The sequence below is a fragment of the Urocampus carinirostris genome, chromosome 2, assembly GCF_059441175.1.
Source record: "Urocampus carinirostris isolate Australia breed hairy pipefish chromosome 2, RoL_Ucar_1.0, whole genome shotgun sequence".
NCBI classification, from domain to species: domain Eukaryota; kingdom Metazoa; phylum Chordata; class Actinopteri; order Syngnathiformes; family Syngnathidae; genus Urocampus; species Urocampus carinirostris.
This window is the reverse complement of record NC_142350.1, coordinates 28,525,660-28,549,914: the sequence shown is the minus strand read 5'-3', so window position 1 is coordinate 28,549,914 and position 24,255 is coordinate 28,525,660. Positions and strand designations below refer to the sequence as shown.

Sequence of the window (24,255 nt, the reverse complement as noted above, 5' to 3'; positions counted from 1 at the left end):
CCGGAAGAGAACTTAGTCATTTGATTGGGTGAGTGGGAGGGATGGGTGGAGCTATGCAAAAAGTACAAGCATTCCCTCCCATCTCTCGCCAAAGGTAAGCACATAAGGCTCCCTATTCTCAGAATGTTGTGACGTTTTTACAAAATAAATGCTTGCATCTGGTTTTGAAACCAATATGTATGAAAAAAAGGGTCAAAAGGAGTTTAACCGGTCTTGAGTAATTGCAAGAAAGAGACAAGTTTAAAGTGGTATGTTTGTTGATTTTGGGACAGGGGCTCTGGCATTATTCTCTTTTCATAATTTTTATCAAATCATCAAAAATAAATGTGCTGAAGACTAAGCTTTTGTCTGGGGCGCAGGTTTAGCAATTTAGTACATTTGTCTCATAATATATGGTGTGGCTCTTTCCCAAAATAAAATTAATATTTTTTGCTTTTATGGCTCTTTGAGTCAAAAAGGTTCCCGACCCCTGACCTAGAGTGCCATAAGTCAATTAAAAAAGCAACGGTCAATTAATAAACACGGCCTTAAAACGAACTTCAAAATTATAAAAAAAAAAGCCTCGGGAATAATATTTTAATATAAATATTATAATTTAATTTCACGTGTTTTATCACTTTAAATGAAATTTAAAAAGTTTTTAACCAGACACTCTGAATGGCTCAGCACCCCCAAAGCTCTGAACCTAAAATCCCCCCTGTTAAGCACCCCCCAAAAACGGCCTGGTTACGCGCATTCTCTTTAGGTAAAAGGCTGACAGCAATGTATAGAAAAAGTTCGCACCCAAAAACCGCAAATGCTTGAAAAGTCACAAATCAAAGCATCTTCAAACCAACTCCACGACGTGTTGTTTTCGTGCGCATGTGGCTTCCTGCAGCCTTCTGCAGCTCACATCGGCGCAGACGAGTGAGTCATCGTCCTGAAATATCGCGCAGTTTGTGACTCAACTCCCAAATCTGCTCTTTTGTGAATCAGCGGACAAAAGGGGGACTTGAGGCGTGCAACATGTTACAACAACATCCACCGCACACTCACAATTCCCAAAAGGACTTTTGTACACAGTCGTTGACATCACTGATGGGAATGATGACTTGGAAATAGATTGGGCAATTATGTTTGAGGTTACTTGTCTGTGAAAAACAAAAATTAATTCTTGGCTAATCTTTTATGCGGTTTCATTCTTGATGATCAAAATTTACCTGTGCCTTGCTGCACAAAGTCATGAGAATGCTCAAACGGAAGCGATGACTATACGATTTTATTCAAATAAATGTGTTTATAAATCTTTCATAACATATTTAGAATTGGTGATTCAACAAATCCCTCAAAGTTTTAAGAAAAAAAACACAAAAGTAAAACATCGTATGTTATTTAGCGCTACTTAGTTAGGGGGTAAAGCTTCCGTTTAAAAACCAAAAACAATTAGGATAATAATAAAAATAAAGGCACAATAATATATATGTTCCCTTTTCATAATAATCTTTATTCAATAATTTTTTTCTATGTTACAAAACACGATGCTTTTTGGAAAGTAGCTGACATGATTATCTGGCATCTTTCTGCTTTGCATTTCTTTTTCACCCTGGAATCTCTTCTTGGATGGGCGCCATGTTGGTCCGGCATCTTGTCGCCACACTTTGCGCTGTATCACTAGCCCTCGCTCGTACCAGACAACACAGTGCTATCTAGTGGTCAAATATTACACCTTGGGGCTCGTGCAAGCCGAATTAAAGTTAATTCTTTTCAAGTTTTTTTTTTCCATTCATTTATTCCGTCGTCTGGCGAGTCAGACTGACAAGAAACATGGCAACAGTTTCAAGCATTCACAAGCACTTCACCTTTATTTCAACCCCTTTTAAACATTAAAAACAACAAGCATTTTCATGGATTTCAAGCACCTGTACAAGCCCTGTACGCAATACAGCGACATCTAGTGGTCAAATAATACACTGCATCTTTTTAAATTCAAACAATCTCATTTTTTATATTTTGGTCTTACATTTTGTGCAATAATATTTTGATATGGCTTTACAAAGTAGCGTGCGCAGACATTTTGAGGGACAAGTGCTAAGTTGGGGAGAATGAAGCAGTTTAATAATGATCTGATCACATTACCCATAATTTTTACATCAGCTTAAAAAAAAGGGACCATTCTACATATAAGATTAATTTGTCCCCGAATCTAAAATTTCTCAAATTTTGAACGCGTTTTCCCCATAAGAAATACCGGAAAACAATTTAATCTGTTCCCAGCCTCCAAAAATCCTCCATGTTAACTCTGAATAACCATAAAACACGTCTTTCTGAAAACTAAAAACACACCCAGGAATATAACATAAAAATACAGCGATATGATAAAAAAGAGGACATTGACAAAATAAAAGTATTTAAGAGCGCCAGGTAATAAAAAGGTTTACTGGTGCAACATTTCAAAAAAGAACACTAAAATTAAACTTTTAACAATTACATTTAAAAATAAACATTCTAAAAGGGGCACTTTTTTAAGAGAAGATAGAATTGTAGCATCACCTTGTTTGTATCTGCACACCTCCCTGGGTTTACATCATACTTTAAACAACTACCTCGGCAGCATGTCCTCAAGATCTGCCACTACATATGCGACCACGGCCCATAACGCCGAGCACAAGTTCATGTCTCGGGGGTCTTGAACAGTCATGGCGTCGGCTTCTGTGTGGTGGAACCAAAAATAGCGGCTGTCTGCCACGTGGAGGCTAGCACCTGGATGACAGAAACATTTGGGGGTAAGCGGCGACAGAAAAAAATGCTGTTTGTATGCCATGAAAGCGCAAGAAAAGATGGCTGAACATCGAATCATATTGAGAAGAGCAGAATTTGTGTTTAAGTCGTCCAGGTCCTGAAGAATCAAAGCAGCCCCATACTATCACCCTGCAACAATTATGTTTGACAAATGTGTCGCCTCAACATTTAGATTCATTTGTTCCCAGATCGGGCTTGTATATAGAATTCCTCGTATCTTGGACGAGCTTTCCCCATAAGAAATACCTGAAGACCAATTAATCTGTTCCCGGCTTCCAAAAACCATCCATGTTACTTCTGAATAGCTACAAAACACATCTTCTGGATAACTAAAATAAATAGTAATATAACATACAAATATGGTAACAAAATAAAAATTAAAAAGATATTTAATCTCGTATGTCGGGCAAGATTTTTGCTTGAAAGATGGAATGCTCTTCCCCCTGAGATCCGATCTGCAACCTCAGTGGAAATGTTTAAATCTAAGCTTAAAACTCACTTCTACTCCATAGCATATGAATAACCTACTCTTCTCGTCGGCTGAAAAATAGTCTGTGTAATAATCTGTGAAGCCCTTTGAGACTCTTCGTGATTTAGAGCTATACAAATAAAAATGACTTGACTTGAACTACATTAGCTCGTATGTAGAAGGGCCTCTGTATCCGTTTTCTGGTTTTACTGTGTTCCATTAATTGCAGCTTGGTCACACTGGAAGGGGATTAACTCATGTGCGGTCCCTTTCTCAAGGTTTCTTCATTTACCTCATGTCGAGGTTTTGAGTTTTTCCTTGCCCTCATGTAGGTTTTAGATCAGGGGATAGTGTATCAATAGTCTGTAGTTTGCAATAATCTGTGGTCTGTGCAGCCCTTTGAGACTCCTCTTGATAAAGGGGGTCACAAATAAACATGGTTTGACTTGACTTAATGCTTGATGTCACTGGGGACACAACTTTCTCCACCCAAAAAAATAAATTTCTCCCCCTGGAGGTGATCGAGCTTGACTACAGTCAGTGACAATGAATGTTTCTCAAAAACAAGCCGGTATGATTGCGTCCAAGTTAACTTGAAAATTAAAAAATGGAACCGAAAGTACATTCTCCCCGTGGAGCCTGACAGTTTTAAATACTTTTACCTCACTTAATAAATAAAATCCCCGATAAAAAATGATTCAATCGATTACTGATTTTCACGGTTGCCCATTGCCCTCACTTGGCCCCGCCCGTTTGACGCCAGCTGCGGCTTGTTACCTGATTGGCTTCCCTCCTATTTAAGCTCATTGCTCTCACTCACCCCTTGTCAGTCCGTCAACAAACCTCTGGGTGTTATCTATCTACCCCGTCTGTCCGCTATCTGCTCGTGTATCTGTAATAGATCCTGTCTGTCCCGTCCTGTCCGGTATCAGCTCGTGTATCTGGTATCAATCTCGTCGGCCTCTGACTTCCTGCTTTTCAACGCCGGACTTCTGTCTTACTTCTTCCGCCCAGCGATCGCCGAATCACTGGCGTTTGTGTTCACGCGCATGACTGCCCCATTCCCACAAAATAAAGTTGGTGTGAAAACGTTACGCATATGGGTCCTCTTCCTGTTCTGGTTCTGACACTGCTGGAGTCTCAACTCAATTTATGTAGAGGACTCTTTGAGTCTCTATAGTTTGTATTCCTCCTTGCGCTTTGTAGTACTCGTTTTCAGTTGTACAACACAATACAGCAACATCTAGTAGTTGAATAATAAACAATGTCTCTTTAACTTTCATTATAGGGCTTCAAACTATCATTCTGGAGGCCGCGAGATTAAAACACCTGATTAATGAATCCTTGCTATTCGGGGACATTTGTTTGTTATTCTTAAACACGTAGGTCGGTCCCATTATGAAAAAAATTGGTTGCCACATAATGAAACAAGTCAAGAGGCGAAAAAGCTCGGAAGGAACACTGTTAAGACATTCATATGCGGTTTCTGCAGTCAGACAGTGACCTCTAACTAAGATATTACAGATAAGAGATTGCAGATGAACATTGCAGCAACGAATTGCATTATTTTGTAAATTCTTTTTAACATTTGGCAGTGTCAAATGAAAATTCCTGTATTATTTTGGAATCAATATAACTCCCCGCAGATTTATTTTGATCCAACAGTCTTTAATCAGTACACCGTCTCATACTATAGCTCACGGATCAAGAACCTTTTTGACCGAAGGAGCCATAAAAGCAAAAATATTAAAAAAAACACACAAAAAAAAACATTTTGGGAGAAAGCCACAAGATATAAGACAAAACCGTGCTAGTTTTATCTCTGAGCCACATATGGATAGCGAATCATAGGTTTCCGACCTCAGCTATAGCTCCTCTTTAAAAAACCCTTTAGCTCTTTGAGATTTCATCCTCCCATGGTGATTATTGATCTGATCGCAGTTTCATTAGTTGGGCTGCTTTAGCAATAGCAGTCAATCTTTTACCCTTTTTGCGTAATTGAATCTACGTTACAGTTAATAGATGTGACAGCGCTTGTTTTCAGCCAGTCCGAATGCGAGGCAGAGGACAGTCGGGCCCCTTTTGCATCACAGACAAGCGTGGGATGTTAGCGACTTCACTATCAACTCACCGTGCATGGGATTGATGGGAGCCAAAACAAAGTTATTTATTCTAGAGTAAGTGTTTAGCTTTTATTACGCTGCTGTTGGGTCGGTTAGATGACAGTGAGAGTAGTTTGCAAGTTAGTGCGGACGCATTACTTTTTGGAGTATTGTCACTGCGCCCTTGTTAGCAAATGACAAAAACAAATACAAGCGAAGGTTGTAATTAAAGTCTAACTTGTAATCTATTATATCTTCCATATGCCATTATCTCTCACAAGTCTGAATCTATTTCTATGTGTAGTTGGTACGGGGCTCCTGACTTGGATCATAGATCCCCAACATTTTGACACCAACTGTATTTAACATCCAACATGCAGACATTTCTTGTGTAAATATCATGTAAACTATAGCCTTATCCTCCTTGTTTTATAACCTTATCTTCTCTGTTCCTTTATCTTCTTGGCTTTTTACCTCACTGTGAATGTGTGAAACTGGAGTGTCATGCCCAATTTTGTTGTCACAATATGTTAACCCATTTTGTAACAATGACAATAAAGGTATATTCTATTCTATCCTATTCTATTTTGCATTAGCGTCTTTGGACACCTCAATGCAATGGATATAACTGTATATAATTATTGAGACATTTTTCTAAAGTCTATTGAGATACATTTGCATAATAAGGAAGAAATTTTACAGATATGCAATCAGGAATAGTGACTAAATATTTGATTCGAGATGACGTCATTGTTGTGGTGGTTGTCGGCGAGGGAAGGTGAAAATCAACACAAAATTGGTCATTTCTTCAGTGTCAGTAATAAGTCGAAACATAATGCAGAAAGTGATAGCAACGGCAATAAGTCCGGCACGAAAAAAATGCGGAGAAATTCTTCGGAAGATCGCAAAGGCGAGGAAAACACGCGTGTTGAAGCGAACGACTTGACGAAAGAAAATAAAAAAAAGAATACTCCTAGCAAGAAAAGGACTTTTCTGCCAAAATGGACTAAATTATATTCCTGGTTACGCTATGAAGAGGATGATAATGGAGGCTACATGTTCTGTGATGCGTGTCCCCATTGTGACAAAAAAAAACTGGATTGCATAAATCATTTCACAATACGAACTTCCAGAAAAGCACATTGGATCCACACAACGACAATGAAAACCACAAATTAGCTATGGAAATTCCGTTGCTGCAGGAAGAGAGAGGCAAGTATGAACGGATACGACATTGAAAAGAAGACTAGGCCATGCTTTCACTGCTAAAAATATTTAAGTGGATGGCAGTATTTTCAGTATTTTGTATAATGTACAATATTGTAAACTGAAAAATCTGAAGTGATAACTGCTTTGTATTACCAATAACCTGTGATGATTAAAACTGAATGAAAATATAGATTAATATAATTATTTCAGCAATATTATTTGGTATACTTTAATGTCCAATATTGTTGTGAACTGAAAAATCTTGAAGTGATAACTGATTTGTATTACCAATAAACTGTGATGATTAAACCTGAATGAATATATCGATTTATATTATATATTTGTAGCCGATTTACAATTTCAACCTCGATAACACAAGATTTTGGGGACCCATAGATCTCTGTTGGGACCCATAGATTTTTGTGCATCACTTTTCAGAGGTAAAATGAACACTGGTCATGAGATCGAACCTCCTGTGTGGAGTTTGCATGTTCTCCCCGTGTTTGCGCGGGTTTCCTCCGGGCACTCCAGTTTCCTCCCACATTCCAAAAACATGCATGTCAGATTAATTGGCCGGTCCATATTGTCCCTAGGTGTGAATGAGCGAGTGAGTTGTCTGTCTCTGTGTGCCCTGCGACTGACTGGCAACCAGTTGCCCACTGCCCGAAGATAGCTGGGATGGGCTCCAGCACCCCCGCGACCCTACTGAGGATAAGCGGTGCAAATAATGGATGGATGGATGATACACCTATGCTATCAGGAATAGCGACTAAAGAGTCGCTCGCTGTTTTTCGGACGCCCTATTTGCTCCGCATATGATACATGGATACGGTAACTGTGATTCTGATTGGCTGAGATCAAGCGCTGTCGGATCTATTAATTGGCCAATCACTCTCTTCATCAAATTACAAACTATAAATCCTTGAAAAAAACGTAGTTTTACGATTACACAATCGCACTACCTCACATCACAATATCAATTAGATTTTGGTTCATCATCCAGCACTACTTTCTTGTATAATTTTGGAACATTTTTAGTATCTTTTTACTTCTATTTAAGAAAACATTAAAATACAGGCAAAAAATATCAATAATATGTTACAAATTTTCAAAATCTTTTTCCAGTGTAAGAAAAATAGTACTTGTATTGTCCCAAACTATTGGCCAGAAGACTAAGAATGTATCTCTTCGCAGTGTGAATGTTTAATGGTTCTAACAAATCTTTAGGTGGAGTAAAAAAAGGATGACATTTTGGAATTTTTGAGCATTTTTTTAAGTGCCATGTGATCGACCCTAGATCAGACCTGAATAATTGAATTCTATGTTTAGTTTAAGAGGTTTTGGTTGTTTTAATCTTCACATGCAAGCGATGGACGAAACAGGGTTAGTTGTAGAGCCATCCCCTGTTTGCACTGATTGGGCATTGCCCTGCCATTTCTGCCTCCTGCTGATTAAGCTGACCTGGTACTCCTGCCTGCATCCAAGGCGAGATGTCCGTCCCCTCCCCGTGCATCTCCAGTTTGGTTGCATTGAGCGGCGCTAACAATTTCACAACTTCTGCCATCACCTGTTAATACACACAAAATGAAACATAATAAAATAGGGTTGCGCTTTGTTTTTTTCTTAAAAACTAGTAAGCATTTACAAATTTACACTATGTCGTATACAGGAATCCTTTGCTATAACACGGTTTGTTTTTCACTGTTTTGTTACTTTGTGGAGTTGCATCATGCATTTCGTTCTGCATTATGATTATCTTAACAGTTATTGTTACCGGTATTTAACAGTACAGTACTTATTTGTAAATAAATAAATAAATACATTTAAAAAACATTTTTAAAGTACCTTAATTTGTTAAACAAATGCTCAAGCCTGTAAAAAGAGTTTCAGTATATAATAATTGCATAAGAATTGTAACAGAAATTAAGGTTTTTACTTCAGGACTTTGCTTATCATGGTTCTTTTTAGAGCATAACCCCCGCGAAAAACAAGGGATTACTGTATCTATTATTTTTCTTGTGGAAATTGTCTAACCTTTTGTGCTGCAGCGCTGCCTGTAAACTGCAGGGCCACTGGGCTGAATGTCCCCATGTCCGACTCCATGACCATATCGAAATTGGAGAGATTGATCTTGAAGATGAAAAAAAAAAAAAAAATTGAGACGGCAAAAATCTTTTTGGATTAAACCTTTGTATATTATGTCAAACCACAATACACAGACAACACCCTACTTACAATCTCCCAAATTTATGTCTACCCATAATCACACCTATGACGTGCAGATGCTCAATTGTTAAATTTAAAGTTTGCCAACGCAGCGTGAACAACACATCAAACGGTTTTAGCTGGCACAGAAAACTAACATTCGATATGTAACTGGATACCTTCCCTGCAGCAAATGGCGCCATCGGAGTGGATTTACATCAGGTCGTTAATCTTGGTCTTAAATCGAATGTTACCTGTATTGTTTATCCCCAATATTCCTCTCCACTTGCTTAGATCAGTGGTTGGTAACATAAGGCTCGCAAGCCAGATATGGCTTCTTTCATGAGGACAACTAGCTCTGAAATAAATAAAACTGATTTGCAATGATCTTACTAGACCTGGACAGCAATACTGAAGACCAATTGTAATAGGTGTAAAGATGCTGTACTGATTCATATACTTCTGCTCATTTTTATTTTGCAAGGAGTTCTTTTTCCCTATTCAGAACCGCAGCATTGTATGACCTTATGAAAATTGTAGTACTGCTGTGCTCCAACTCCACCCTGTTCTTCGCCCGTCCACAGCACTGTGCGCATGGTCCTCCTTGGACGTAAACCTTAAAAAAAAATTGAAGACATAATGCAGTGAAAACACACATCTAAACAATAAGCATATAAGCACTGCACCTGAAAAAAATACATTCTTAGCTAATTGGCAGTAAATGTAATCCACTTTAAGTATATGTTTTCTTGTTTTCAATTATTTGTGGGGAGAACATGCAAACTCCACACAGGAAGGTTCGATCTCATGACCTCAGAAGTGCTAACCACTGCTCCGCCGTGCTGCCCTATTTGATCTTGTTTTTTATAAACAAATTATGAACAAGAAAGAGGCACAATTAACTTATGTAGTAGATAGTAGATTATTTTGCACACTAACAAGATTAGAAAAAAATATTTAACAAGAGAAAAACAATCAAAGTCCCACTAAATAATTATTTCAAATATCTCATCTCATCTCATTAGCTGCACCGCTTATCCTCAGTAGGGTCATGGGGTGCTGGAGCCCATCCCAGCAATCATCGGGCAGTGGGCAGGGGACACCCTGAACTGGTTGCCAGCCAATCGCAGGGCACACGGGGACAGACAACTCACTCGCTCAGTCACACCTAGGGACAATTTGGACCGGCCAATTCACCTGAAATGCATGTCTTTGGAATGTGGGAGGAAACCGGAGTGCCCGGAAGAAACCCACACAAGCACGGGGAGAACATTCAAACTTCGCACAGTAAGGCCGGGAGCTGGATTTGAACCCACGCAGGAGGTTCCCACGACCTCAGAACTGTGCCGCACACGCGCTAACCACTGCGCCGCCGTGCTGCCCTTATTTCAAATATAAATGTTCTTATTTTATTAGAGAAAAGAGAGTTAAAATGACATTGAAATAGCTAAATTATACCCAAAGTAATCCTTATGTTCTGCAAATGGTTAAGATTTATTTGCAGTGTATACTATCCAAATGTCTGTCCAAGTAACTACACTACTTATTGAACTACTGTAACCCAAGAGGGTTTGTTTACTCAGCTTTGTGTACATGCGTTGGTAACGGGCTTGGCTCACCGAGTTGTTTTATGAGTGACAGGGCTTCCCAGGAAACCATGGCTCCGCCCCCATCATCCATTGCACCTTGGCCAACATCCCAACTGTCCAGATGACCGCTCAATAGGACAACCTGGCGCACATACAGTATGCAAAGTTTAAATCTATATGGAAGGAAAGCAAAGGCACAAAAACAATTTGCAATGTGTTCATTTCCCGTCAGCGAGAGGAAAATCGTATACGGACAAACAAAAGCGTGGACCTTGACCATAAATATTGCGTCACTTGAAAAGAAAAACCAACAAGAGGAATGACGATCGTGTTTTATCATCAAAAACCAAACAAACTTTGAACTGATTTTCAGGTCAAATAAACAGGTTATTCTGTTCTAAAAATGAATTTTTCAAAGTTCTTCTGCAGTCTTTAAAAACACGGCCAAAATTGTGTTTATTATCTAAAAACAAATGTTGCTGATATTACAGAATTAAAGCAGACATCAGTGCTAAAATAAACAGGTTTAGAAATTTGGTTCAACTGGTAATCTACTTGTAAAAGAGTTTTTTTGTATAAGACTGACTTTGTAGTGAAAAATATAGTAAACAAATAATCAATTATTTTATAAACAACAATAACACCCATTTACTTTGTGTAGTATTGTAGTTTATACTTAATGTGTGCCGTTTTTTAAAATTCATGAATCAGGAAAACTCCATGCATCACGGTTTGCATGATTCATATCACTTTTTTGTCGTTGCAAGTAATGTTGTAAATGACGCACGGGGCGTGTGTCACCACAGCTCAATGGGAGAAGGCGGCAAACATTTGCGAAAACTCCACACGGCAAACCCACAAAAGTACAGATTATTCAATGATTTCATGCCTTTCACTTCCCCTTTCTATAATTAACTCACACAACATTTAGGGTTTCATGAAGGGCAATATCCAACCGTGAAATGAACAGACTTCAAGATTTACCGTCTCGTACAGTAAATGATTAAATGCGGATCCATAATTATTTCACAATCACTGAACATGAATGAATCATCTATTGTGCTTTCAACTGCCATTTAAAATCCAGATCTGGATTGATGATGATTTTGGGGTTGTCTTTGGGGGTAAGGCATGATTCAACGTGCACTATATGCTCACCAGTCTTAAGAATATCGACATAACGTAAGGGCTTCAAGTAAAAATGAAAGTGAAAATGTGTTCTTTAACAAAGATCACAGTACTTAAGAGAAGCAACATATCTGTTTATCGAGTTTAACCCGTACATATTGTGTGCACAGGTATGTGTCGCCTAAAAACAGTTGGACGAGACAGTATACAGTGCATGCTGGCTCAAGTTGTGGTATGTGATATATGATAAAACGATGATCCGCATTGTACACATGACCACACATTTGTTACTCAATAGATTCAACTTCTTAGAAAATGTTACACTGCTAGCATTTTTATATTTTGGCAAATGTCAAATGGAACTCATTTAGCTGATTAGTCACTTGAATACAATATATAAATGTGGTTTGGAAATCAGAAAAAGCTGCATGGAATTGTGATAAACAAAAATCAGTGTCTGTATCATTTCATGCGACCAGATGAGGAATGCTGAACTGTCTTCATAAGAAAAAATGAGCTAAAAAAGGCTCATAAGTGTACCACATTCCCCCGCTTCAGCAAATCCAGTCAAAATCTCCTCTTTCTAGTTTTTGCGTGGACAGGCCGAAAAGGCAAAGCCCTCCTTGAGGTAGATAATAAGTAACACATGTGGAGGTTCAAACTTAATGTGCTGATATTTTGAAGAAATCTAAAAGCAACAATGAACCTAATGAAACATAAAGACACAAAAAACACATTTGCGAGTACCAATACCTTAAAAGATGCTGGTAGTCACCCATCCCTGGAAATAATAAGGCAGTTGATTAATCCAAAAATAAAGCAATTTTATTATCTTTTTGTGCAGCCTGGTACCAATCATCCTACAGTTGCCGACCGCTGTACTAAAGAGGGAATTCATCATCAAAGGGACATGTTTGTTTGAATGTACCACAGTACCACATTGTACAACATTGTTTTAGCTGAACTTTTCCCCATAATTCCCCGTTACAACGTTGTACACCGTGGAACCGGGAGTAAAAACAGCAGAATTATGAGATCAAATCAAATGCCTTTTCCCGTGTCATCTACAATTCTAATAGCCTAGAGGTTAAGATTCATAATTTTTACCACCAGGTTCGATTACCGTTGCATCCAATACTTAGCAAAAAAGGTCAGCAGTATCGACTGATCAATCATTGCTGAAATACAGAAATAGACAATTAGCCTTGTGTATGAAGCGCACCCAAACTTTCAGTGTTTTGGGATAAAAGATGCGTGTACAGGCATCCCTCAGTTTTCGTGTTAATGGGGACAAAAAACACAGGCGATAAGTGAAAATCCGCTAAGTAGTGGCGCACCTTTTTTTGAGTGCGGAGAGAGAGAAAGAGAGTGAGGAAGAGACAGAGACAGACAGAAAGAAAGAACAAATAGAAAACTGTTAGATTCCAAAAGTAGACAGTAATTCAAATTAATCGATGTTTTCTTTTTCTCAGAACATCTTCATTAAAGTTGACTTACCAACTATGAAATAGAGACAGAGAGGACAAATAGAAATCGGTTAGATTTTAAAGGTAAACAGTATGTATTTTAAATTAGTCAATGTTTTTTGTTTTTTTGGGGGGAGAGGGAACAAATGGTTCAGCATATGCATCATTTAGGCAGCATGACGAAGGGCACAGGACACAAACTTCTCACCAAGATGCAAAGATGCGGAAAGGAACGCTGAGAAGGTGGACAATCACAGAGCAGTATGAAAAACGCTGTGATATGAATTGGCCAATTGGCATCACAGTGCTGGCCGATCGGCTTGAAACTTGGCTGCCCGAAAAGATAACTTGAGCGCAAAGTAGCAAGGGGTCTCTGTATATGCCAGGGGTCTCAAACTTGCGTCCCTGGTGCCAAATGCGGTCTCCAGTGTGATAGTTTGGGGCCCCTGCCTTAATATGAAAGTAAAAGGGACAGTGCTTATTATTTTCCCACAATACGTTGCCGTATCCTGTCGTGCCACCAAAAACGAGTGCTAAGAGCACAACGGAAGGAGACAAAATAAAGAGACTCAAAGTAACCAAAACGCACCTTATAGATAGATAGATACATTATTCATCCCCGTAGGGAAATTCACATTTCCAGCATTTATCGCAATATTACCTTTATTACTTTTGTCTTTTTTCTCGTTAATTCCTTTTACTCCACTTTCCTTACTTTTCTTTTTACTCTCATTTTATATTTTTGCCTCTTTTTCTTATTTCTTCTTTCCTTTTTTAATTCCTTTAAAGAAAAAACATTTTCTCTTTTTTTGTATTTCTTTAAGAAAGGCTGGCTAAAAAGTGTGCTTTTTGCTCACTTTCAGTCTCTGTAGTTTGTAGTCTTCATTGAACTCATTTTTGGTGGAAAAATATAAATCACTGTCCCTTTAAGAACAGCAGAATGTTCTTATTAGCGTTATTTTTGTGGAAAACCCCATTTGGATCAACCTTACCTGGATCATAGCTTCAGCAGCCCCCGACTTAATTGAGTTTGAGACCCCTGGTAAACGTGAATAAATACGCTATAACCAAACATAAGGAAAGTTTATTATCGTTCTGTGCGGCCCGGTACCAATCAACCCAAGGTACGATACCCAATCACCACACTAAAAAGGGAATGCATTGGCAAAGTGACACATTTTGAATGCGCCACTTAAGTTTATCGAAGTTTTAGAAAACAACAAGTCATCTGCACATAATACATTTACCAGAAAGAGAGTCAAGGTACCTGCTCGGGGTGCTGCCAGCCTTGTATCTCGGCCACTGTGTTAAAGGATTCTGCATCTGGGAGCGTCCTGGCATCCATGGCTAGTCTGACAGTGATCCGCTGTCCCCTTTGTGCCATTCTCCACATCAGCTCAGCGTCTTCTATGGTGATGCAAGCTGTAGGGATGCGCTTGACGCCATCCTGGTAGTCCTGCCAACCTGTGTGAGGACTAAAGAGGTTGAAGTCAACATTTGCTTCATAGCAGAGATCCAGATTAAGGATCGACCGATATGGGTTTTTCAGAGCTGGTAACGATTATTAAGAGTAAGAGGAGGCCGATAACCAATATCTGGAGCCAATATTAATTTGCTGTAAAAGCTTGAAAATTGGCGTAAGAAAGTTTTAATAATGCAAAAAAAAAAAGATTATTTGTTATAAATTCAAATACAACTTTAATAGCTCACTGAAAACCTATTCAGTAAATAAATTGAAACATCAGCACAACTAACGTGACTAGTCTTTCACATAAACCAAAAACTATTAGTGTAGGAAATAAAATTAGGCATAGCAGCAACTCATATAAAAGGTACATAAAAACCTATATAGCTCCCTGAAACTTTTTACAGTAAATTAATTAGTAATAAGAATTTCAATGCAACTTTAATAACTAATATTTCACTTAAACCAACAACTAACAGTGCAGAAATTAAAATTAGGCTTGGTACCAAATCTTTTAAGGTAGGCTGCATAAAACTTCAAATAGCTTCCTGATTTGTTTTATAATAAATAAATAAAAATGGCGATACAACCAACATGACTTTAATCAATTTAAGGCAAAATATGCATACAATTTTCAAAAGAGCTTGCAAATTAAAAAGTGTGGGTACTCCTGTTTTAGAGCCAGATTGAAAACTAATGTTATGGTAATAGCTTATCACTTAGCCTTCCATTTTAGCGTGCTTTTTTTCTCTCTCTCTCAATTACAAACACACACGCTTGATTGACGAACTATTGTTATGACAAAAGCAAATATATCAGTCTCCACCTGAATGTGCCTCTTTTAAAAAAAAAACCTACACTTTTTAGTCTCTTTAACACAAAAACTTTTCTACCACAGACTTTTAAAAATCTAAATATTGCCAGTGTTCTTGACTCACAGGCATTTAGGATTTAGGAGTTAGCAGAGTTGCCACTGTTCACTCCACTAACTTTATTCTTCCTGCTTCAGTGGCTGCGTCCCGGGTCACTTATCTAATCACAAGGCGCGGAAAAGGTGAAGGGTGGGACAAAAGGCAGGAAAAAGGAAGAGTGGGAGAGAAAAGCTAGGCTGTATCTGAGCCTAAATAATGGGTCCGTCGAATAAATAAAAATGCTGATACCGATATCTGTCGAATTCCCAAATATCGATTCTGATAATCGGTCAACCTCTAATTTAAATGTCAACAGGTAGAAGGGCACCTATTAATGGAGAAGGGAGTGATGGATCGAATGAGAGTGGCCACAGCTCCGAATTTGGATGCCTCCGATGCGCCGAAAGCACGGTATGCCACTGTCGTACCGTAGCTGACGAACGGCTGGTTGAAAACCACAATTTTTCCCGAGGCTTCACTGGCTCTGCGCTTCAGTTCCTCAAAAGACTGAACAACCAACACCTCTGCCTCGATGCCTTGAGTTGAAGGGAGGAAAAAAGGAAAATAATTGTTCCATGATTGTTTTTTGTAAAAAAAGTATATATATATATATATATATATATATATATATATATATATATATATATATATATAATTTAGCTTTCTCATAGTTACGTTAAAGTCATCTATATTGTGTTTGATTGTACCACCAATTCCTATTTGAGCCTGTTTTGAAAATTCTTAAATACAAGCTTTTCATAGTGTCTCAATAAAAAGGTTTCTATTACTAGTAATCACATTATAGAATTTCTATGCCTAAGTGGCCCTATGATATTGTACTATTTAGAAAATGGTTGGAGTTAAGTGATAGTGGTTGACCTTCAGGAGGCGTCCCTACACTGCTCCCCAGACCCAGGATAGCCAGGTTCTTCATCCTTGGCAATGTCATCATGGCACTCTCTTTTCCTCTAACCCAATGTGGGATTTTTACTGGTTCTGGTGACAAAGACAAAGTGAAGTGTTTACCTTTCTTTTTTAGGTCCCACTTAGAGGGAAACCTCTAAACAAGCACAAATATTATAAAGCTTCCTGAAAGCATCTGATGTTCATGCAATAGAATACAGCGCCATGAAAAAGTATTTGCCCTCTTCCTGTGAATTCTGTGTTTTTTGTATAATTATCACTCACAAATGTTTCAAATCATCAAACAAATTTCAATATTACACAGAGACCCAAGGAAATACAAAATACAGGTTGAAATTTTGATTCCATGTATTAATGCACAAAGAAAATCTAGTCCTGTCTGGCACTATGTAAAAAGTAATTGCCCAAACCACCTTCCACCCCTTTGTTAAATCACAAAGTAACTGTGACGAAGCACGGTTTTAGGAAAGCTCAGTTCACTTCTACAGACCAAACCAAAAAATTATTGCTACCATGTGTGTTGAAAGTAATCACTTTAATTGAATTTGTTAGACAGAGTAAAAAAAGACTACAACATCTCAAGGACACAATTGACATGCCACGATCCAAGAAACTTTAGAAGAAATTAGAAAAAAGTGATTGAAATGTATACGTTGGGAAAAACTCTCAAAGCCATTTCCAAGGCCGTAAAGCTCCAGCGAACCACTGTCAGAGCCATTATCCACAAATGGAGAAAACTGGGAACAATGGCAAACCTTCCCTGGAGCAGTGGACAAAGATTACTTGAAGAATGTGACCAAGGCTCATCCAGGAAGAACTTTGTAAACTGCAGGCCTCGCTGACCTCAGTTAAGGTCAGTGTTTATGATCTTAATATAAGACACTGGCCAAAAATGGCATCAAGGGAGGAGTTCCCAGGTGAAAAAACACAAATAGTCTGTAGACTGATGATTCAAAACTTTAACTTTTTGTAAGGTGTGCATCTCATTACATCTGGCTTAAAAACAGCACAGTATTTGAAATAAAAGAACATGATCCCAAGCGTAAAGCATGGTGGTGGCAGTGTTATGGCCTGGGGCAATTTGCTGTAGTTGACAGAATGATAAATTCTGATGTTTTACCAGAAGATCCTGAAGGAGAACGTCTGTCCCTGAGTTCGTGTCCTCAAACTCAAGCGCTCTTGAATCATGCAGTAGGACAATGATCCAAAACACACCAGCCAGTGCACCTCTGGCTCAAACAAAAATGAAGATTTAGGAGTAGCCAAGTCAAAGTCTGGATTTAAACCCATTTAAGATGCTGTGGTGTGACCTTAAAAAAAAACTTAAAACTAGGGCATATCTCATCTCTCATTAGCTGCACCGCTTATCCTCAGTAGGGTCGCGGGGGTGCTGGAGCCCATCCCAGCAATCATCAGGCAGTGGGCAGGGGACACCCTGAACTGGTTGCCAGCCAATCGCAGGGCACACAGGGACAGACAACTCACTCGCACATTCACACCTAGGGACAATTTGGACCGGCCAATCCACCTGAAATGCATGTCTTTGGAATGTGGGAGGAAACCGGAGTGCCCGGAGGAAACCCACGCAAGCACGGGGAGGACATACAAACTCCACACAGGAAGTCCGGTAGCTGGATTTGAACCCACACAGGAGGTTTCCAAGACCTTAGAACTGTGCCGCACACGCGCTAACCACTGCGCTGCCGTGCTGCACTAGAGCATATACTAAGCAATTTTGCAAAGAAGAGTGGACTAAAATTCCACCCAAGCGTTGTAATAGACTTGTTACCAATTATCGTAAACCTTTGATTTCTGTTATAGCTACCAGAGGTGGCTCAACTTGGTATTAAATTAGGGGGCAATTACTTTTTCACAAAAGGCCAGATAGATTTTTTGTGCCTTAAATAATGGAATCAACATTCCAAAACTGCCTTTTGTATTTCCTTGGGTGGTCCTCTGTGGTATTAAAATGGTTTGATGATCTGAAACCTTTGCAAGTGATAAATATGCACAAAAAAATCAGGAAGGGGGCCAATACTTTTTTACAGCACTCTATGTTAGAATGCAGTCCTCGAGGGTCAGATGTCAGTATGTTTTTAGCCACAGGTAAAATCCATTAACAAGTTTGTTATTCAGGTTTCTGCAGAGCTTGCTAGGGAATCGGGTGTGTGAGGAAAAGGAAACCTTTAAAACACGCAGAGCCCCAGCCCTTTGGGATTCGGTCTGACATGCCTGGTAAACATTAACACTGAATTATTCACCCAGATGTACGTTCAAACCGTCCTGCATCATGGCTTTGTACATATATTTGATAGCCATCTCCAGGTTGAGCGAGCCACTGACGCGGTTCCCGATGGTGTCAGTAAAGTCCGCCAGACGTCGATAGGAGCGGTTCTGTGCAGCCCCGAATACCGCGAGGTCGATGATCTGTTTGGCAACATCTGAGTAGGCTGCAATCTCTGTGGCCACATCTTGGGCTTGCAAATAAATACACACAGCAATGCGAAGTTAGAATGTTAATTGTGATTTTTTCAGAGGGCAGGAGTCAAACCCAAGATCTGGGCTTTAAGAACTGGTCTGTTAACAGAAATGGTCATTTCTTTCATATTTAAACTAAGCATATGTGTTACCAATAAATACGAAAACTATTCCCCTGACTAATAATAATAATAGATGATGCAAAATAAATATATGCAATTGTTTCACAGTTATAACTAATCAGAAACCATATCATTAATAACTATAACAGGGATTGGCAACTATTTGCAGTGAAGGGGTGCATTCTGGAGACAGGTCCAATTTTTTTCATTCAATAATAAATATACATGCAGACATCTACATGTTTATTTCTTTTGAAATGGATTAGTCTCATCAAATTGGTTTTGGAAATGATTACAATTAAACAAAATGATATATATTGTCCCTGTTTTAAACATTTGATTTGATATTTAGTCAAGTAGTATTACTGTAGTATTTCTTAGTACTTTTGTAGTATTTCTGCAGTCAGAATTTTACCATAGTTCTGTAGTATTTTGTAGTATTACTGTCGTATTCCCATAAAAGTATTTTTAATATTTTTGTACTATTAGCATACTATTTTTTGCTTATATATATATATATATATATATATATATATATATATATATATATATATATATATATATAAAGATTTTTTATTTTATTTAATTGACTATAAGGGATTTAATATACTGTAATACAAAAAAAAAAAAATTCCCTGAATGCAGTGGGGATTTTTCACAGGGATTCAGGGCTTGGGGTCAGGGTGGCCTGGACAAGAATTATGTTTACAAAAAAACGAGAACAAGGACAAGAAACTGACACGCGAAAAGTATACGAGGTTTTTGATAGGCTTTCTTGTTTGTGAGCCCTTCAGACATGGCGGTGTCTTGTCTTCCGGGGAGGAGGAGTTCCTGGCCCGCCCAGGAGGAGGTGACGTTGGCACCCGGCCCGCCCAGGGGAGGAGTCAGCCCACCCAAGAGGGGAGGGGCCGACGCCACGATGTATCAAAATGACGGAACCCGGAAGATGGACAGAAAGAAGAGACAGACAGACAGGACCAGAGACGTAAAGATGGGAGGCTCGACAAGACTAATTAGACTAATTCGATAATAATTCGGAAAAATTCAATGGAATTCACTTGAGAAATAATTTGGGAAAATAAATCTGCCCCCGTGTGGAAAAGCCTGTCACTTCTCAATGTTTCCCTAAATTAAGAAAACGAGCATGCGTTTGTTAGGAGGATAGAGTTTGTGTTTGGTTAACGGAGTCAGATACTAATCCGAACAATTTGGTAAACGCTAAATTTATAATATAGTTTTTTTCCCTAACAATTTATAAAATAATTCCTAACAATATATATATATATATATATATATATATATATATATATATATATATATATATATATATATATATATTTGTCGTATCTTTTTAGTATTTCCATTGTTGTGTTTTGTAGTATTTATGAAGTATTTTTGTAGAATTTTCATATTAACATTTTTGTTGTATAACTGTAATATTTCTGTAGTATTTTTGTAGTGTTACAGTACGGTAGTTTATTTTTTTAGTACTTTTGTAGTATTTCAATACAGGATTATAATTTTGCGAGATTTACTGTAGTTGTATTTTTGCAGTATTTCTGCTGTATTACTTCTGCAGTATTATGTTCACAGTATCTAGTAATATTTATCCAGTGTTTTTTTTGTATTAAAGTATTACTGTACAGTAGTGGTATTTTTGAAGTATTTCCAAAGTAGTATTTCAATAGTATTACTGTTGGCGGCGCAGTGATTAGCGCGTGTGCGGCAGAGTTCCGAGGTCATGAGATCAAACCTCCTGTGTGGAGTTTGCATGTTCTCCCCGTGCTTGCGTGGGTTTCCTCCAGGCACTCCGGTTTCCTCCCACATTTCAAAACCTGCATTTCAGGTTAATTGGCCGGTCCAAAGTAACCCTAGGTGTGAATAAACGAGCGAATTGTCTGTCCTTGTGTGCCCTGCTACTGGCTGGCAACCAGTTCAGGGTGTCCCCTGCCCACTGCCCGAGGACGGCTGGGATGGGCTCCAGCACCCCCGCGACCCTGCTGAGGATAAGCGATGCAGATAATGGATGGATGGATGGGTCTCTGTTGCTAAGCATTACATTTGTCATTCACTGTGCCGCACACATTTCAATACAATCGTCTATTGAATGGACCTCCTCCATTAAACAACTCTGTGCCAATTTGTAAACTTATTTTCCCCAAAAAGTAGCCCATTTATTCATATTATAAACCACATATCATTTAATCATTGTCATGCTCCACATCATGATTTACCTGCTTTAAAATGTAGTTTAATGAAAAGCAAGAACACAAATGAAACCTTTAAAAAATGGTGAGTGGTACCTTTACGAGGCTTGTTGAATTCATGTTTGTGTATTGTTGAGTTTTGAGGTCGGCCATCCACAACTTTCAACATGAAAACACCCACAAACATGAAGAGGAGAGAGCGTTTAACGCCTGGTGCAATCTGAGGAAAAACAGTTGTCCACAATGTCATATTTTTTACTAAAATTGGGCTCTTATGGCTGTTAAAAATGGTAAGTGGTAAAAAGGACTAACAGTGAGTCCCTATATATCACACTTCTATCAGTGATGTGCAGTCAGGGGAAATATAAAACTAAAAATATATCAAATGTTATGTCTATTCATAGTTAGAGTGTTTTCTAATTAAACTTCACAATCATTTTATTTTTGCATTATATTATGAATATTATATACACAATTAGTATCTAGCGTATTACTGTGCTGAGTGTTTGCAGATGCAGAGAGAGGCACACAATTATTTTGCCTCATGACAGAGGGCAAAAGTAAGACCAAGGATTCTGATTTGGTTTACACCCTAGCCCCAAATAAAATTAATGATATCATTAGAACCACACTTGTTAGCCTCGCTGGTAAGGTCTATTCGGGGGTACTGGAGAGGAAGATCCGTCAAGAAGTCGAACCTCGGATTCAGGAGGAGCAATGAGTTTATGTCCAGGCCGTGGAACAGTAGACCAGCTCTGCACCCTCTGCAGGGTCCTTTAGGGTGCATGGGACAAGCTCATTCGGAATACAGTGGAACCTCGTTTTTCGAACGCTTCTCAGTTCGAACAAATCGGAGTCCGACCAAAAATTTGGAGAAATTCTTGCTTCGCTGTTCGGTCAAAAAATCAGAGTTCGAACGCCGGTAATGCGTGAGTGCGTAGGCTAGGATGCGATGCTGAGCGGCGTACGGGTGTAGATCGCTCTTTTCGTGACCAACTGTTATCGCGTGCGGACGTGCTTCGTTTTGCTTTCGCTTTTAATATAGGTGTACCAAGTGTTTTAGCCCATAATTATGCCTCCGAAGAAAGTCAGTGCAAGCAGCAAAGTTGCTACAGGTGAAAAAAGAAAAGTAGTGCGTACAACTATTGCATTTAAGAAAGAAACATTAGCAAAATATGAAGGAGGTGTGCGAGTGTCTGATCTTGCTAGGGAATACCCCTCTGTCCACCTGCACCTTCTGCTGACCACCACAAAGGTAAGAAATCCTATGCATAATTCTTTACTTTATCCTTTTTTTTTATTTTTACACGTTCATGTTAGCGTAATCTTTCGCACGGAAGATTACGATAACGCGAACGTACAATTAGCCTGGGTTAGCTTCATGTTTACGTTAAACATTCAAGGTAAACATTCAGGGTGTTGGAAAGGATTAAAACAATTTACATTATTTTTAATAGGAAAAATGATTTCGGTGATCGAACAAATCGGTTTTCGAACAGGGTTCTGGAATGGATTATGGTCGAGAACCGAGGTTCCACTGTACATGTATTTTGTAGACTTGAGGAAGGTATTCCACTATGTTCCTCAGGGAGCCCTGTTAGGGGGGTCTTTGGGGGTATGGGGTACAAGAGAATTTTATCCAGGCTGTTCTGTCCCTGTATGACCGATACCGCATTGAAGGCTGTAAGTCGGATTACCTTCCAGTGGGAGTCTGACTCTGCCAGGGCTGCCCTTTGTCACCGAGTCTGTTCATTTTGGACAAAATTTCTAGACGCAGTCTTGGCATTGAAGGATTCCGGTATATAGGCCTTAGCATTGCATCTTTGCTTTTTGTAGAATATGTGGGGCTGTTGAGTTCCTCAAAAAGTGGTTTTCAGCTTTCGCTGCAGCAGTTGGCAGCTCAGTGCAAAGTACCTGGGATGAAGATCAGTACCTCCAAGTCCGAGACTATGGTTCTCAGCTGGGTTGGGGACAAATTCCTGCCCCAAATGGAGGGATTCAAGTACCTCCGGGGTCTTGTTCACGACTAAGGGTAGGATGGAATGATAGATCTAAACACGGATCAGTGCAGCTCTGCTGCAATGCGGACCATGTACCGATCCATCTTGGTGAAGAAGGAGCTGAGCCGAAAGGCAAAGCTTTTGATTTACCGGCTAATCTACGTTCCTACCCTCACCAACTCATGACCAAAAGAACAAGTTTTAGTACAAGCGACTAAAATGAGTTTTCTCCGCAAGGTGGCTGGGGTCTTCCTTGGAGACAGGTTGAGAAGTTCGGTCATCAGGAAATATCTATTATACATTTATTTAAAAGAAGCAGCCCATATCCTTTTTTTAAATGTCAAGGTTTCACAAGTAAACGTTTTTACTTCGCTACAGTTTACATATTGCTTTCTTGTTCTGTCAACCGAATAATGAATATGATGTAGGTTAATTTATATAAATTATCCGACTGTGTCTCACCAATCACGAACGTCCCCGCACGTCAATGACTTGTTTTTGCGTGTTATTTTCCCTTTCTTTCACTTTTACTTAGAAGGAAATGGAAAGTTATTAAGTAATAAGCAATACATAATTCTCAAAAATAACAAATGGAATGAGATGAATTACAGACTTGAAAGGAAACCAGGTTATGGGTCAAGTAATCAAAACCATACAAACGAATGGAGGAAAATGGTATGTAACAAAGTTTCAAGTTTCAAACCGATAAAATGAACACTAACCCTGCGGGGCAGGAGATCAGCCATGTCGCTTGAGTATCGGGGGGCTATCCTCGTTTTAAGACCCCAAAGAAATAATAAGTGATAAAATGTAAATACACCGGGGAAGGTTGCCTCAGGATAACACACTTCCGCCTGGGAGACTTTCACAATAAAACGAATCTATGACTCCTCTCCAGTAAAATATATATTTTTAAAAACAGACGTAAAAAAGCTGAGTGTTTAGGGGTCTCCAACATGGTGCCTGTGAGCACCAGGTAGCTCCCTAAGAACCCCGAGTAGCTTGCCCGGGATGGATTGAATCAAATTTATTTGTAAAGCACTTTTCAGGCTATACATTGCCACTCAAAATGCTGCATGAATTTATTGAGTGTGCATTCTGTCATTGTGATTCTCTAGTTCATTTACTTTCTAATGGACATCGTGTTTTAATAGTTGACTTGACTGCTAATAAATACGACCTGGTAACAACTAGTGTTGGGA

General features: G+C 38.9%; 1 protein-coding gene across 2 annotated transcripts; it reads right to left on the bottom strand.

Moving 5' to 3' along the window:
- Positions 1 to 1,813: 1,813 nt before the first annotated feature.
- LOC148371583 (carboxypeptidase Q-like) lies at positions 1,814 to 23,930 on the bottom strand. 2 transcript variants are annotated; one of them, XM_088326124.1, is made up of 11 exons: positions 23,776 to 23,930; positions 21,150 to 21,273; positions 18,508 to 18,723; positions 16,202 to 16,318; positions 15,651 to 15,858; positions 14,214 to 14,421; positions 10,383 to 10,494; positions 9,288 to 9,379; positions 8,593 to 8,688; positions 8,020 to 8,125; positions 1,814 to 2,739 (listed from the first exon to the last, which is right to left on the bottom strand). In XM_088326124.1, exons 1-11 carry the CDS (start codon positions 23,797 to 23,799, stop codon positions 2,579 to 2,581), a joined length of 1,464 nt encoding a protein of 487 aa, XP_088182250.1. In that variant the 5' UTR covers positions 23,800 to 23,930; the 3' UTR covers positions 1,814 to 2,578. The 2 variants fall into 2 exon arrangements, with proteins under 2 accessions (XP_088182250.1, XP_088182251.1); XM_088326125.1 differs by lacking the exon at positions 16,202 to 16,318.
- Positions 23,931 to 24,255: the final 325 nt, after the last annotated feature.

Coding starts and splice junctions, on each gene's coding strand:
- LOC148371583 (XM_088326124.1), bottom strand. CDS start 23,799: ATGGCTGATCTCCTGCCCCGCAGG. Junction 16,319..18,507: donor CGGTTTGAACGTACATCTGG/GTGAATAATTCA, acceptor CTTTGTCACCAG/AACCAGTAAAAATCCCACAT. Junction 14,422..15,650: donor ACTCCCTTCTCCATTAATAG/GTGCCCTTCTAC, acceptor CAACCTCTTTAG/TCCTCACACAGGTTGGCAGG.